The sequence below is a fragment of the Podarcis melisellensis genome, assembly GCF_964234715.1.
Source record: "Podarcis melisellensis genome assembly, chromosome: 2".
Lineage (NCBI taxonomy): Eukaryota > Metazoa > Chordata > Lepidosauria > Squamata > Lacertidae > Podarcis > Podarcis melisellensis.
This window is the reverse complement of record NC_138529.1, coordinates 50,061,170-50,077,178: the sequence shown is the minus strand read 5'-3', so window position 1 is coordinate 50,077,178 and position 16,009 is coordinate 50,061,170. Positions and strand designations below refer to the sequence as shown.

Sequence of the window (16,009 nt, the reverse complement as noted above, 5' to 3'; positions counted from 1 at the left end):
TCTGTAGGGAGAGGGTGCGTGAGGCCTTGGGAGATTAAAAAGCATGGCCCCGAAACATAAGCCAGCACCCTCAGCTGCTGTGCAATACAAGAGGACAACGACTGGTTCCAACGCTGGATCTAGACGCATCAAAAGAAGCGTTTCAGTTTAAAGCGGCATAAATTTAAACGGGGAAAACAGGTAGAGAAAAAACGGAGCTCCGCGTCGCCATCTGGTGGCACAATGTTATATCGCACATACAACGCATATAAATCGCTTTTTCTTTACCAGTCTAGCTGAGTCTTGGCTGTGCTGAACCGCTTGAGAGGTGGCATGTCTGTCTGCACCTTGGCAGGCAATTTAGGCTGCAGTGAATCTAGCAGCTATGCCATCAAGGTTGTTGGGGGGGGGGTCTGTGAGGCTGTGGCAACAAGTGCTCAAATAACTGAAGGTAATGAGCCAGGAGCCTGATAAGATTTTGGTGAAGACTGAGAAGGCGATAAACTTCCTGCTTGAAGATATGAACTGTAAATGCATACTGTACCTATTGATGGCTTCACTTTGTGACAGAAGGCTCTCAGCCTCTAGGTACTCTCCCAGCCTTTTGCTGAGGATGGGCAGCCTGGGAAGGTGTTCAAAGCCAGCCCCAGTTGGCTTCAAAACTATAAGATCCACTTGGACCCAGAAAATGTGCACACAACTGATGCTGCTGCACTTGCAGACAAAGAAGATCAGCTAAGATCATGTACAGAAGACAAAGATGAGGATCATGGACAGGATATGCCAGCAAGCTGGAATCTGCATCAATTTGCTCTCCCAAGCACATGAAAACACATGAATGAATTGATTGCTGACTTTCATCCTTCTATTGAACAGAGCCTCAAAATCGCACCCGGCTTTACAGACACTTTGAGACCTTATCCAGAAATGCTCCAGCTGTGAGACAACAGTGGCAGTTGCCAATCACCATGTTTCTCAGAACAAAAACAACCAGCAGCAAATCAGTTCACACAATCAACTTCTGAAGCTTAACCAAGGCTAACCATGTTATCTGCAAATCTCTATCGATTTCCAAAGCCTGTCTGATCATCTCCTGGAGCAATACCATGCTTGGAAGAGGATGACAACAACAACAACAACAACAACAACAACAACAATTTATTATTTATACCCCACCCATCTGGCTGGGTTTCCACAGCCACTCTGGGTAGCTTCCAACAAAATATTAAAATACAATAGTCTATTAAACATCAAAAGCTTCCCTAAACTAAGCAACACAGAGGAGGAGGATGAGGAGGAGGAGGAGGAGGAGGAGGAGAAGAAGAAGAAGAGTAGTAGTAGTAGTAGTTTGGATTTGATATCCCACTTTATCACTAACCAAAGGAGTCTCAAAGCGGCTAACATTCTCCTTTCCCTTCCTCCCCCACAACTAACACTCTGTGAGGTGAGTGGGGCTGAGAGACTTCAGAGAAGTGTGACTGGCCCAAGGTCACCCAGCAGCTGCATGTGGAGGAGCAGGGAAGCAAACCCGGTTCACCAGATTACGAGTCCACCGCTCTTGACCACTATACCACACAGTCGTCATGCGCCAGTTTTTGTGTGGCATTTTCTGTTTTTCAGAGGGTTGTTTTGACTACACACAATTTTGGCTTTATGCACTATCCCTGGAATGTAATCCTCACATAAATTGCAGGTTACCTGTACCCTCCACTGAGGGACTTGCCTGTGACACACAGGATGGCAACTAGGCACTACCCCTTGAAGCCTGCAACAAATAATAAAAGTCTGTATCTACATGGTTCCTTCATATATTATAGATTAACAGTGTTCACTCAGCTCCACATAGTGTATGAGGCAGCTGTTTGTATCTTTCATGCAAGTTGTAAACTCACTAGGGATGTGCTGCTTCACCACAGGCCAAATAAAGTAATATACAGGGCCATGGAGGGGTGACTGGCCGCGCCCGGAATATTCCAGGACCTCCATCTGAACAGTCTGTTTCCATTAAAAGGTCTGTGGGCCTGTGACTTTAAAAATTCAGTATTAAGCACAGCTGAAACCAAATAGGGTGGGTCCTGAAAAAAATGCACCTCAGGTGTCAAAAGGCTGGGGTAAATAAGTGCATCTTTAGCATTCCCTGAAAGCTGTCCAGTGAAGGTCGCAGACACACCCCTGTAGGAAGGAGTGCTGTGGGAATGCTTAGTTACATTTTAAAGTGAATTCAGATTTAGTGCTGGCACATCCCTGACTTTCAGATTAATTGGATTCTCTTATAAACATCTCATCTGTGTCCTTGGCAGCAACTGAAACACATCACCCTTTCTTCAGCAGCAACAGCACTCAGTGCAGAACAGTATAATTTAATATACAGCAAGTCATATCTCTATAACCTCTGTAGTTGCAGAGATTTAGTTCTGTTAGCATCCATTGGCACCAAGTAGTGTAATTGCTACTACCTCTATGAGTTGCTTTTGTACCAGTTTGGGGCCATTGGAAGGACTTGTGATCCAAGTGGCTTTTTTAAGAGCATTTGCAAATTACATTCCTACCAAGGGTCTGGTACCACTTGTATGGCATGTTATAAAGTGTTAGGAAAGCCTTTGGTCAGAACTTTGCACAGCTTCCAATAACACATGGACAAAAATGGAGGAAGCAGCAATTGCATTGTTTGGGGGACCGTGTAAAGGCCACTGCACATCTGCCTTGTAACAGGTTGGAAAGAAGGGTGGGAAAAGAGCCTTGTGGTGTGGTGTAGTGTGAGGCACTGTGGCTGCATCATCTCTTAATGCCCTAGATGATTTTACAAAGTATAAGCAATGCAATAAACTTGACTTGAATTGTCCTTGAACTGTAACATTTGTACCAGCTTCAGTTTTAAAAGGACAGCTTTAAATTCTGGCAGACAGCCCTAAGGACTGTTGTGTGTTTAACCCTGCCTGTCGCCTACACAACAACTGGAGAAAACTGGAGACACTCCCTATGTCAAGTAGAACTGCTATCCATTCTGGAACTTCAAATTTCAGTGCTAGCAAGTTTGGTGTTAGGGAGAAATGTTTTTCCCAGCTCAGACATAGGATGTACCGTAATTAATGGCATCTCTAATTTTAATTGGTCCAAGGAGCGCGCGCGCGCACACACACACACACATAAATCAAGGTGGGGCTCTGGGGATTTACAAAAAAACTAGGCCCCAGTTTTTGTGTTCAGTCTACCTGATGTCTGAATAGGAGACAGATGGCCTTCTCTTGAGATCTGGAGAGGTGAGAGAAGCCAATCAGAGTACCTTGTACTTTCTGAAATGGCCTCAGCTGGGGATAGGGAACCTGGTGCCCCTCCACAGGTTGTTGGGCCACAGCTCCCATTAGCTCCAGTCCACATGGGCAATTGTACTGGGGATTATGGAAATTTAGTCCAGCAATATCTGGAAGCCCAGAGTCCTCACCCTGGCCTAAAGCAACACTGCAATCAGTACTTTATTCGGATGCAAATGCAAGGGAATTTAACAGCAGACCCCCTGAGCATGTTTACTCAGAGGTAAATCCCATGGATTTCAATGAAATTTACTTCTTAGTAAGTGTGCATATGGGACGCGGGTGGCGCTGTGGGTTAAAGCCTCAGCGCCTAGGGCTTGCCGATCGCATGGTCGGCGGTTCGAATCCCCTGGCGGGGTGAACTCCCGTCTTTCGGTCCCAGCGCCTGCCAACCTAGCAGTTCGAAAGCACCTCCGGGTGCAAGTAGATAAATAGGGACCGCTTACCAGCGGGAAGGTAAACGGCGTTTCCGTGTGCGGCTCTGGCTCGCCAGAGCAGTGATGTCACGCTGGCCACGTGACCCGGAAGTGTCTTCGGACAGCGCTGGCCCCTGGCCTCTTGAGTGAGATGGGCGCACAACCCCAGAGTCTGGCAAGACTGGCCCGTATGGGCAGGGGTACCTTTACCTTTACCTTAAGTGTGCATAACATTGCAGCGTAAATGAAGCAAAAAGGAAGAGAACCTATTTTACAGTCATCATCATCTCCAGATGAGAACCTGGGAACTCTACCAGCCAATAACGCTGTACCATAAATTCCTGTGTCCTACACAACTCTTTCTGCAGGATACGGGAGACCTAACAAAGGAAAAATATGGTTTCACTAAAACATGGAAGACATACACTTGAACTTTCATTCTCACCTGCTTAGCTAAGAATTAAGGATGTTAACAGTATGCAGTACTTTGTTCTTATTAAGCAAAATATGCACCATTTTGTTCAATGTATTTTTAATTAGTTTTCCCAACTTTCATACCACCTGCACACTCATCCATAACTATATCCTTTCAACACAGGGTATTCATTAATTAATTAAATGAACATGTTAATTGCACCTAGGTAAAAGCTTCTGAAGTGTAAAATAACTGATTATAGACACTGGGTATTTAGTCGCATTTCTGCCATTATGAAGAAATCACTGTTTTTAACATTTGTTTCTATGAAACCTGACCAGTTTTGCAACAGCTTTCGGAGAATCCACAACACCCTTAGGCAGCTTATTCCAGTAGGGAATAAGCGTTAAGAACAAAAGCGTAAGATCAATCTACCTCTCTCTCTCTCTCTAGTTTAATACCACACAAACTCACTCACACATGCCTTTAGCCTTCGTTTGGTGACCAACATGTAGTCAGCAGTCCCTTGGTTTGTTTTAATATTAATTGAGATTAATAATGTTTATCCTCACAGCAGCTTGTTAAAATAAATTCCCCTTGCATATCTCTGTCCTCCATCACAAAGCCACTCCAGTGCACCACTTATAAGAAAACTGGCGTGAGGCCAAGATAAAGCCAAAGATCAATGGGAAAGCACTTAAGCATCAGAATGCCTCACAGTGCTGATTCATCTGGATGAAATTTTATTTGTTAGAAGGACTGTCTTCCAACAGGGGTGGAAGCATCCGTGTGTATTAGCACCATCATATGCCTCCAGTATTTATGTTAACAAGCACCTAGACTCCAGGATATATGGTACAGGAATTAGGATGTTCCCACTGCCTGTCAAAATTCATGTGCATTCGTTTTTTGTTTTGCATGAAAATTGCTTAATACTAATGTAGTGTTGTTGTATGGGCAGGGGAGGGGGCAAAAACATAGCTCTTTCAAAAAGGTTTTGGGTATAATCTTTTGTTTAATGGCTCGCTCAGTTCTGCTCCAGTTTTGACTGCTGTTGTTGTTATTCTTATATAGTAATCTTGGGCGTCTTATGACTGGTAGCAAAAGTAGGTGAGATATGTTGCTTTTAAATATTGTATGTTTTCAGCTTTGTTTGCTGCCCTGGAAAATAAGGTGGGAGATAAACAAATAAATAAACAATCCACTTTACTTGCCTGTTACTGTATTGATAATAGTTTCGCAAGATATTTCTATCATACGGTTACCAGATTTTTTTCAATGAATCTGGGGACATTTTTCAACTTTAATGGATTTTGTATGGGGACTGATTTGTAAATCTAGGGACTGTCCCTGGGAAATGGGGATGTCTGGTAACCTTATTCTATCACTGTTGAAAGAAAAGTGCTCCTGGATGACTGTTATTTCATAAAGAACAAGGCAACAGGGGCTACAGAATGATGACCCTTTGCAGTAAATCAAGGTACTGTGTCCAACCATAACCCCATACCTGAGAAAAAGCTAGTCTAAGATAACTCGTGAGACTGGCCTTAATATTCTCAAGTTGTCATAAAATCTCAGTTTATATTATCTAGTCAGAGGCTTCCTAGACACTAAAAAAACAACAACCAACCTTAGCTGGTTTTCCATTAAAGTGCCCTCATATGCAAGTGATTGTAAAAGCCTGTCATAGGGACTACACTTCAGCTACACGTGTACCTTGTGATTTTCTGGTAACATCAGTCGGTCTCTTTCTTTAGCATTATTCCACACTCTACCCCCTCAAAGAGAGGAAAACTCTGGCCCTCCTGTTCTTGTTGGGCTGCCTTTGTCAACTGTCCCAACCACCATGGGGATTGGCTAAGCATGATGGGAGCTTTAGTCCAACGGAATCCAGTGGGTCACAGGTTCCCCAGCTCTGCCCCACTGAGCAAAGCAAGCCTATGGAGATAGTTCTTTTCCACCAGCTCTCAGGGAGAGAATAGTATGAGAAATGGGGAAAGGGCATCAATTGCCATTTCTGAAAGGAAGCAAAGCTGAGTTTTGAATCACCTCAAATCACCTCATCAGACAGGTATGGACATAGTTATCATTCAGGAAATCCTCAAATTAGGAGCTAAATTCTAATTTCAGAATACACATTCCAGATTCTTAGGCAGACAAACCTAGTCATTTCTGCCATCTGCTGTTATTTTTTTTACACACACAAACTTCTGTATAGGGTTGCTGGTGTTTTTTCCTCTGTGTAACCAGGTTAACAACAAAGTAAAGCTTAAACTTGCTTAGGTCTCAATGGGCTTGCTTGAATTCTTTTCTTCACCAAGTCCTTTTGAATAATCCTCATTTCTATTTCCCCTCACCTTTATTTCCCCCTTTTTCCTTTTGGGTGTCCACTGTGCTTAAATAACAGCTTTGTGTGGCTCAGTTCACATCACCACTGGGAATCTTTCCAGAATCTTTAAACTGGAAAGTTGCAATGCCCTTGCTGCTGAATTCATAATGCTGGCCTCTGAAGGAATGGGGTGATGTCATAGTTAAAGTGCTAGGATACCAACATTTAACATTCCTGCAGCAATACAACTGGTCAATCCTTTTGCTAGTCCCTGCTCATATCTTCACATCAAACTGCCCTATCTCAACAAATTCCTCAAAAGATTAAAAAACAACAAACCCTTAAAACACACCATTTATTGATGACGTTTACCGTAAGTATAAATCAGATTATTACAGGAGCATCTCTCAAAACTTTAAATCGAGCCCAATGTTTTAATCTGGTGCCCTCTAATGGACACACTGAAGAAATGCACATTATAAGGCTGCAGCAATTAAATATGTAATTCAGTAAAGGTTAACACTGAAGGGGGCAGAACTGGTCTAATAGAATCATAAAATTGTAGAGTTAGAAGCAACCCTGAGGCTCATTGACTGCAACCCCTGCAGTGCAGGAATCAAGACTCTTGTTCCTGCATTCTTATTAGCAATGCCATAAACTGGGATGCACAGTTAGAAAGCGCTTTTACATCTTATTTCCAATAGCAGTTAGCTCATGGCTTAAGGCATTTAAAAATGCAACTTTATACAAAAGGATCAAGAGTGCTCACACCAGAAATTTTTTTAATTTGCATCTCCTGTGATGTCTGAAGTCACTCTTTGTTATTATTACACTGTGGGTGAAACTTGGACTGATATCAGTGGTGTAGTGGAGCAGGAATGAAATGCTGCTACTTACTTCACAGCAGGAACAATGGTATTTCCTTGGTGCTATTTACCCATCCCTCTGCTCGACGCCCAATAAATAAGCTTTCACCAGAGAGAAACCACCCCATATGCTAAGCCAGGGGTCAGCAACCTTTTTCAGCCATGGGCTTGTCTACCGTACTCAGACCATGTGGTGGGCTGGACTAAATTTTTTTTTGGGGGGGGGGATAAATGAACGAATTCCTACGCCCCACAAATAACCCAGAGATGCATTTTAAATAAAAGGACACCTTCTACTCATGTAAAAGCATGCTGATTCCGTACCCCGGGCCTTAGTTTGCCTATCCCTGCACTTAGCAAAGGAAGAAGCAAGTCACCTTAGCATGCATGGCTACGGGTTTAACTGCCTCTTCAGTTTTGAGCAATTCCAAAATCTATTATTACCACCCAAAATGCCACAAAATAGGAAGCAAGCTTTGGAGTGCAGGGAGTGTAGTTATAGGACTAGTCACAAAGGGTGCCTGAACTTCAGATTCTTCCATTGCGTCCTTGAGCAGGGTGCTACAAGTTTCCACAAAGAATGGCAACAGAGGGTTATGGAGTGAAAGCCCTTACCTTTTGTTTGTTTGTTAATGGTGCATCTCATCTTCAGCAAGCCACCAAACTACTGTATGCTTTAATTTCAGAGGTAAAGAGAAGCCACCTCTACCAGCTGATTTGAAAATGGATGCAGGTGTGCCCAGGTTGTTTTCCCCAGTGAGATTCTCCATCAGCTGCTCTCACACAGCCCTGGTAATTAAATCAGGTGCTTAAGATTCTGTTTGGGGGGAACTGGATTGGGGGGGGGGCAGCAAGGAGAAAGGTGCTGCTAAAGAAATGCTACAAATAGCCTGAGTGTTCTGCACACCTTGTTTTTAATAGCAGCCTGATTAGCAATAGAATATTAAAATCAACTTAATTATTCCCTTCCATCAGGTCTGGAATTCTAATACTATTATGGAAAGAGATTCTCCCTGCTTCATTTTTTAAGCTGTTGCTCTCAGCCCACCCATAAACTTGGGCCTACTAAATGATGTATAATATTCCTCTGTTCCCCAGTTAAGGCCCCACCCCCGGAAAAACATATTTACTGTTTTGTTCTACTTAGTCTATAGATGGAGTTAATAGTTAGACTACTGGAGAATTGTGTTGTCTTTTATTTCTAGTACATATCACATCAAAACATCTGCCTACCTTTAAAAGATTACTGTCTAAAACTGGTGGCCATACACCTCCTTTTAAACACCAGATTTTAGGCTCCAGGAATATACATTGACATGCATCAGGAAAGAATTAGACTTGTGTGACCTAAAGCCAGTTTCTGCCAGTAGGTGCATCATGCATATTTTGCTCTGGGCAAGGAAACAGTATAAAATAGTCAAAATTCAGAGAAGTCTGCACATGCAGCAAACAGAATGATCACAGAGTTGTGTTCAACACATCACAGCATTGCTCTAGCTCTGTTACCAGTTAGTTTAGTCTCCTCCCGTGACTATCCCATAACAGCCAGAGCTTTAAGCCAGCCCATAATGACTTGCTGTTGTATCAAGCTATATGACAAGGTAGTTTAATATCTGACTTGCTCTCATGTACTGGATTCTACCCGTATACTGGCTTTCAGCGTATACGTTGGAAAGACTTCCACCCTGATTGGATCTTGTTTTCATTTTCTCTCTCCACAGAAATAGGATACATCTGCTGCCATCTGTTCCTGTTGCCCCAGACATAAACCTCCCCCCACCTCTCTATATGTACATATCAGTTTAAGAGACCACACATTTAATGGGCTTTATTTAGCCCATAGAAACTTACACCACTTTTTAGCCTTACATTACAAGAAGTCTTTTTATTGGTTACAGAAAACACCTTCTGGAATTTGTCACCTGGAAATGCCACATTTTCCTGCATGGTGGTGGCATAGCAGAATAACTATCTGGGCCAATTCTTGTGCCTGTAAGCATGTGCATAGGTGCCTCACCACACACTCATGGGCCCATTGCTCAACATCCAAAAAAGAAGAAGAGGAGTAGTTTGGATTTGATATCCCACTTTATCACTACCCGAAGGAGTCTCAAAGCGGCTAACATTCTCCTTTCCCTTCCTCCCCCCACAACAAACACTCTGTGAGGTGAGTGGGGCTGAGAGACTTCAGAGAAGTGTGACTGGCCCAAGGTCACCCAGCAGCTGCATGTAGAGGAGCAGAGACACAAACCCGGTTCACCAGATCACAAGTCCACCACTCTGAACCACTACACCACACTGGCTCCCAAAGTGCTGCACCAACAAGCACCCAACGACCCCTCTGCAGGGCTGCAAATCCAACTTAATGGTGTAACGTTGGAAAATGTCAACCACCTTTCCTACCTTGGCAGTTATCTTTCCACAAGGGCCAACAATGATGCCAAAATTCAGCATTGCCCAGAGCATGGATCAGAGCTGGTGACCTCTGACAGCTAGCCAGCCCAACAACAAATGGTTTTGCTCACGTGTGTGTATATGGGGGGTGGGGGTGGCGGAGAGAGAGGACACTTGATTGACAGTCTCTTTTTTATCTCACTTGGTTTCCTCAAGCTCCAGGAAGAGGACTGGAGCTCAAAAACAGAGAGAAACTGTGGGTATCTGGAGCCAAAGTTGTAAAATAGCACAATATGTGAATCTGTGTCTTCTGCACTATGTAATATGTAATGGAAGAAACTGTAATTTACCATTTCCATGTATTTCAGTACATGTGTGCATTTTAAGTACCATTTTCTTAAATGTAAGGTCTCCTAGAACAACTGGTTCCTACTTATAATAAACAATGTTTACTAAACATCAGGGCTAGTCATGACAACATCTGTGCTTGCTGATCAATTACAATCTACTTGAGGGCCATGACAACAGCATCTATTGGTTTCTTTGACCTCAAAAGCACAATATTCAACACAATATTCCCTCTGTATGTGCAGAATTTTTAAAACGATGTCATGTAATTCCCAGCAACTCCATCGCATTGAGGGAATTGTGGAAGCCCTACTCAGCAAAGATGACTGACCCATCAATGGCAATTTCCACATGAAAACACTATCTAGCACATGTACTGTATAATAAATGGCTAGGGGACTATACGGGGGTCTTCATCCCAAGACTTTGCACATGCTTTTATAGGTACTGTAGGTGCTCAATAATTGCTAATATCAAAACAGAAGGGCAACAGATTCAAAATGGGAGATGATGTGACGGCTGATGGTAAGTGCAGGTCTCCCTCTTCACCAAACAGTGTCACCCTTTAGCTATTATTGGATGCTTAGCAGCAGAAAATTAAAAACAGCTCCAGCTGGTCACAGCTAGCTTTGAGAATTAATAGCTTTATTACCAACACATTTCAATGCACACATTCTCAAAATGAGACAATATATATTTTAAGAAAAGTTTGGTTCTGAGCCCGAAAGCTGTTGATTGTGGGGTGATTTGAATCTCGGTAAGCAGGAATCAAATTCCATTACGCTCAAGCCAAATTTATGTACAGATACAAGTCAGCACTGCTGACCAAAACCCACAGGCAACAAGTACAAGTGTTCAGGACGCAAATGCAGGCGCTCACCGTGGTAACGTTTTTATTTGATTATTTACATCATAGTGGTTTCCCCCCAAAAGAAAACCCCTTTGGATAGCAGAATCAGGTCCCCCCATTTAAAAAAATATTGTAGTTTTATGCCAAGGAAGAGAAAGAAAAAGTTGGTTTTGTTTGGGTTAGGGGACAGAGAAAAATAAAGAAAAGTGACACTTTCTTGCCGCAAAAGGAGCAGGACATCCTTGCAACACTGCACGAGGTAAATATTGCACTTTTGTAAAATTACAGCAGCGCTTGGTAGCAGTCAAGACCAGACTGGCACACAAAGAAAGATAAGCACACACAAACTTGCAGCAGTATTAAAATTAGCAACTCTTGTTTGATTTCTTGGCCAAGGATGAAGACAATTAGATGAACTACTGGCTGACTTATACGGAGATTGAGCTGCGTGTGGGTGTGTCCACAACATACACAAGCCTGTGCACAATGCAAACTATCAAAAACTTGCAACATAAAGTTAGAACAGAAACTGGCTATCAGGTTTGGAGAAAATTAGGATCTTTGAGTTTTCAGAACACAACCCATTCACAGGCTCTGTTCCAGTTTCTCTCAGTCTCACCAGACAGTATCTCAAAACACAATTATTTAGAACAGGACAGTAACCCCATGGTTTCTGGGTGCACATTTTCTAGCCTCTAAAATATCCAGAATACGGAGTCTCTTAAACAACACAGTGAAACTGCAGTCTGGCAGCAGCCAATGCATTTGCTAGACCTCTTTTTCCATTCCAGCAAATTAACTCTGAGAACAGAAATCACATCAGCAGCAACATGGCTTTATAGGAAGACAGTGAAAGAAAAGCATTTCCTATACAGAGCTAGTGCTGGAAAAGTCCTGAGTGATACACAAAAAGGAACACTGGAGCATTTTGCCAACCTAAGTGCTTTGAGACAGCACAATGAAGTGTGAAGACTTTGTTTGAATGAAGTACCAATGAAGTGTGAAGACTTTGTTTGAATGAAGTACCAAATTTAAACATTTACCACAAACAGCTGACCCAGATAGAGGATTATGTGAATTGCACTGTGCAAAACATCAATATAGATTTAATGTCTAGGGAAATGCAAATTGGCCAAACTGATAAAGCCTTGTCATTTCCTGAAATATGTATTTTAATAGTGAAATGGGGAGTGAGCAAGGTGTGAGGGGAAAATAACACATCTTTGGTTTAAAAATAGCCTTTGGAAGACTTAAAGACATGCTGATTATCTTCAGCATTTCAAATGTATCAAATTCTATTCTGGTATATGGGGCTCCGCTTACCTGGATCATTCTGGCTTGCTATAAACTCAAAAGTAGCAGCAAAGGGATACACACTGGCCAAAATGATGGTTTAGGCCAACATCATGTTCTCAAATCACAGCACACCCAATAGTTTATACAGTAGACCTTAAAAAACAAAAACTAAAAGCTAGCAACTGATGTCCTATGAAACTCACATGAGATGATGCGAAACAAGATGCCTTTAACCTTAGGCCAGTTGTAAACTTGCTGCTACAAGGCATTTGCACTTTTCTTCTATTTAATATATTGGAAAGAGCAGCCATTAGCTCTTGCCATAACCTGAGCACAAGCTTTGCCTTCTGGACTAATTGGGCTGGGGAAAGAAATGGAGACAGGAGAGACAGAACTCCCTGTTGATGAACACAGGGAAAAGAAACCCATTGCCTCACAACGGAAGAGGAGGGGAAAGTGAAGAGCAAAGACCAGACCTTTATGTTACCCACCATTTTAGGATCTGAACTGTGTGGGCCTCTGCACGGCTTTATTAATTGGGGCAGGTGTGCAAAGTTAAACATTCCAAAACTGGGCAGCAATTTCCACAGCTGACCATGTATATGCAGCCTTCACAACTGTTGAATTGCACTCTAAGTTGGATCATAAGCTTCTCATTGCCTTTTTGGTCAGCCTTTGACTTGGGACTGATTTGATTTAAACACTCCACTTGTATGTTTCAGGTTGTGGTAACTCTTTGAGAAAGGGCAGAAATTGTGTCACACGTTACCAGGGTGGTGTGCTGGGTCACTTCAAAACAAGCTGAGGAACTGATGAGTTTCAATGGGACGGCCTAGATTCTAGGCCCTAGGAGGAGAGGAGAAGGAGCCCTTTGTTTAACTGATGGAGGTCACAATAAAAGCTAACAATTTCTCGTTGTCTTTTGTAAGCTGTGAAGCTGAACTACCAGTGCTTCAAGGCAGTAAATGGTTCGACCATTAAGACTAAAAGGTTAAGTGAGATCCACTGACAGACATAGCAAGTTGGGCCTAACAGGAGAACTAGTTAGAAAATTAAACAGGCAAGTTTATCAGCAGCACTTAACAGCCATCAACAATCTTTTAGGTCACCAACATTCATCCCTTCAAGAGAGAAAACTGCCCAAGGTTTGGGCAATGGGATCAGCAAGCAGTGTGAACTCTGCACATGACCCCATTAGCTCTACTCTCTGAAGCTCAGCCACAACTCTCCAAGTGCAGCTGGTCAGCACCAGCCAGGGCCACATGGATGGGAAGCTGTCTCATCTCTAGGGGAACAGACCTCAGGCCACATTGGTTGTCTCAAACAAAAGAGGAAATCAGAGTTGGCGCAGGAGAAAAGGGAGCCCTGACAGTCCTTTGCGTCAACTTCTCTGTGGACAAAGGCAGGGATTGCCTTTCTGTCCACTAATCCAAGGGTTATGAAGCCTCTGCAGAACTGAATGGGACAAATTTGGCAGGCTTGTTTGGCGACCTTGAAGGCTGACCATCGGTCTCATCACTGAGTTTGAAGAACATTTCTTGCTCTCGCTTCTTCTGATTCAGTTCATCTTCCAAAGCCTGAAATGCGAAGAGAAATGAGCTCAGTTGGAGAAACGCTTCAAGCTGTAATCACTTCACTGTTCTCAGCCACCTGGATTCCTGTCAGTTTACATCAGGGATGGGGAAAACTTTCTTGCCAGTAGGGGCCAGATCTTAATCTCCCAAGACCTGGCAGACATCATAGTGATGTCACATGATGCTGCACTTTGATGCCCCTGTTTAATAGCCATTTGCAAACATCCCCATGCCGTTCCTTACATCTCTGAAAATCTGGTGTTTAAAGAGCAGTACAGGACTGTTTACAAATGGCAATTTCCTCATTATTCCTTATTATTCCTTAACCCTCATTACTCCTTAACCCTCTGAACATTGGGGCTGCCCTATGCTACTCTTTGAATCTCTCATTTGGGGGGGGGCGTTTCAAAGAGCAGCATTCAAAGAGAAGAGTTTCCATGGAATGGAAGCCACCTCCCCCTTCTTAAGCAAGGCATGCCGCCATGCACCCATCAGGTATGATGTCAGGTGGAGGGTGGGTGCAGCTTTCAAAAAATGATCTGGCAGGCCAAGTTTGGCTCATGGGGTGGAGGTTCCCCAGCCCTGGCTTATGTATATGAGTTGTCAAAAATGAAACAAAATTAGATGAAATTAGAGGGGGAGAGAACCAAATCCAAAAACCTAAATTTGCAACATTTCAGAAATAGGTTGATCTAATTCAACCCTCCTCCAAATCCAAATGGTTTATTTATTTCATTACAGTTCTGAATAGCTTCTTAGGAAGCATCTCAGACAATAACAACATATAGAACACTTTCAAATATAAAAACAATTTTAAATCCAATAAAAATACAGACTGGAATAAAAATTACTGCTAGCATTTCAATGAACACAAAGTATTCCCAAAGTATTTGGCAAATTGATCTGAAAGTCAAAAGTTCAATACTGAACCTTTGATTTCTAACCCCCCCCCCCAATGCTAATGATGTTTGAAGTTTTTTTCCAACTTTCTTTAGCTGTCACCTTTTTTCGTGGCCTCAGCTTATCCCGCCAGTCCTTCAAGTTCTGATTGTGGTTTTCATCCAGAGCTTTCAGTTTCTGGGTCTCATGTTCAACCAAGAGATGGCACTTCTCATTCTATACAGATTTAAAACATCAGAAGAAAAACAAATGAGGGAAGCTCTGCAGAGCAAAAAGGTCAGTATCAAATCCAGCATCCCTGCTGACTTGATTTATAAACCTAATATGACTTTCCAAGACCAGGAAAGAACAAGATTTACTTCAAAAGCAACACAATCCCAACTCATTCTATGCTCATTCCAGAAACCTTTTGCTTCCACTCAATTTGGAGCTAATGAATGTCATGGTTAGAGGCTGCTCAGCCACAAACCCCATTGAGAGGCTTTGGAAAATTCACTCTCTCCGTGTCTATCATACCTCACAGGGTTGCTGGGAGGATTAAATGAGATAGCCTCCATATATATACCATCTTTATGGAAATATAGGATGCAAAATGTCACAACATGCCAGAAGCAAAAACAAGAAATACTGAAGCACATTTTCCATTTCTGGGAGGGTTTTGTTGTCAGGTAGGATGAACCAACTTTTCAGAATGGATGGCAGATTTTTCTCTATGAGCCAAACTAGTGGCACGCCACACCCCGCCCAAGCATCCCTAAAGCTGAGCCGGTGTTAAGTTACCTGTAACTGTTGGAGTTCATTCATGTTGCTCTCACACTGGGCACTCATATCCTTCGTCTGCATCTCATGTTTCTGCTGCTGCTGCAGTCGCTCAGCTTTCTGCCTTTTTTCCTCCTGCTGTGCAAACTGAAACAGAAGGGAGCAACCCAACATCACTATCATTCACTGTGGTTTTAAATCACCAGGCTATGTTCACAGGAATTTTAAACATGGCTCCCTACATTTTTTATATATATACCAGGAGCTAGAATGCTGCACAACGAAGACATGGAGGGTCACAAATGTGAGAACAATTTCTTTTCAGGGGGAAATGCCCCCTCTCAGCTTCTACGCTAGGAGTAGGACCCTCAAATACATGTACTCCTTTGATATCTGTTGGTGTGAGCACAATATCATCTGATTCCACGGCACCTTGTATTAGTTGCACCACAGGCGCCAGAGCAATGCAGGGGGCATAGCTATGACCTTCCCACCCTTCCATGAAACCATTAACAGGTGTTGCAGGAAGGTTTCTTGAGCTACCCACTGTCTGAAACCTTCTGGCAGTATTA

At 42.8% G+C, this 16,009-nt stretch overlaps 1 protein-coding gene across 2 annotated transcripts in view; it reads right to left on the bottom strand.

Moving 5' to 3' along the window:
- Positions 1–10,682: 10,682 nt before the first annotated feature.
- Positions 10,683–16,009, bottom strand: part of STK10 (serine/threonine kinase 10) — a 65,925-nt gene continuing 60,598 nt past the window's right edge. For both annotated transcript variants that reach the window (XM_081900032.1, XM_081900033.1), the window contains 3 exons: positions 15,459–15,584; positions 14,781–14,894; positions 10,683–13,781 (listed from right to left, as the gene is read on the bottom strand). In XM_081900032.1, the coding sequence (XP_081756158.1) occupies positions 13,641–13,781; positions 14,781–14,894; positions 15,459–15,584 (381 nt within the window). In that variant the 3' untranslated portion in view covers positions 10,683–13,640. The remainder of the gene's footprint in view (positions 13,782–14,780; positions 14,895–15,458; positions 15,585–16,009) is intronic.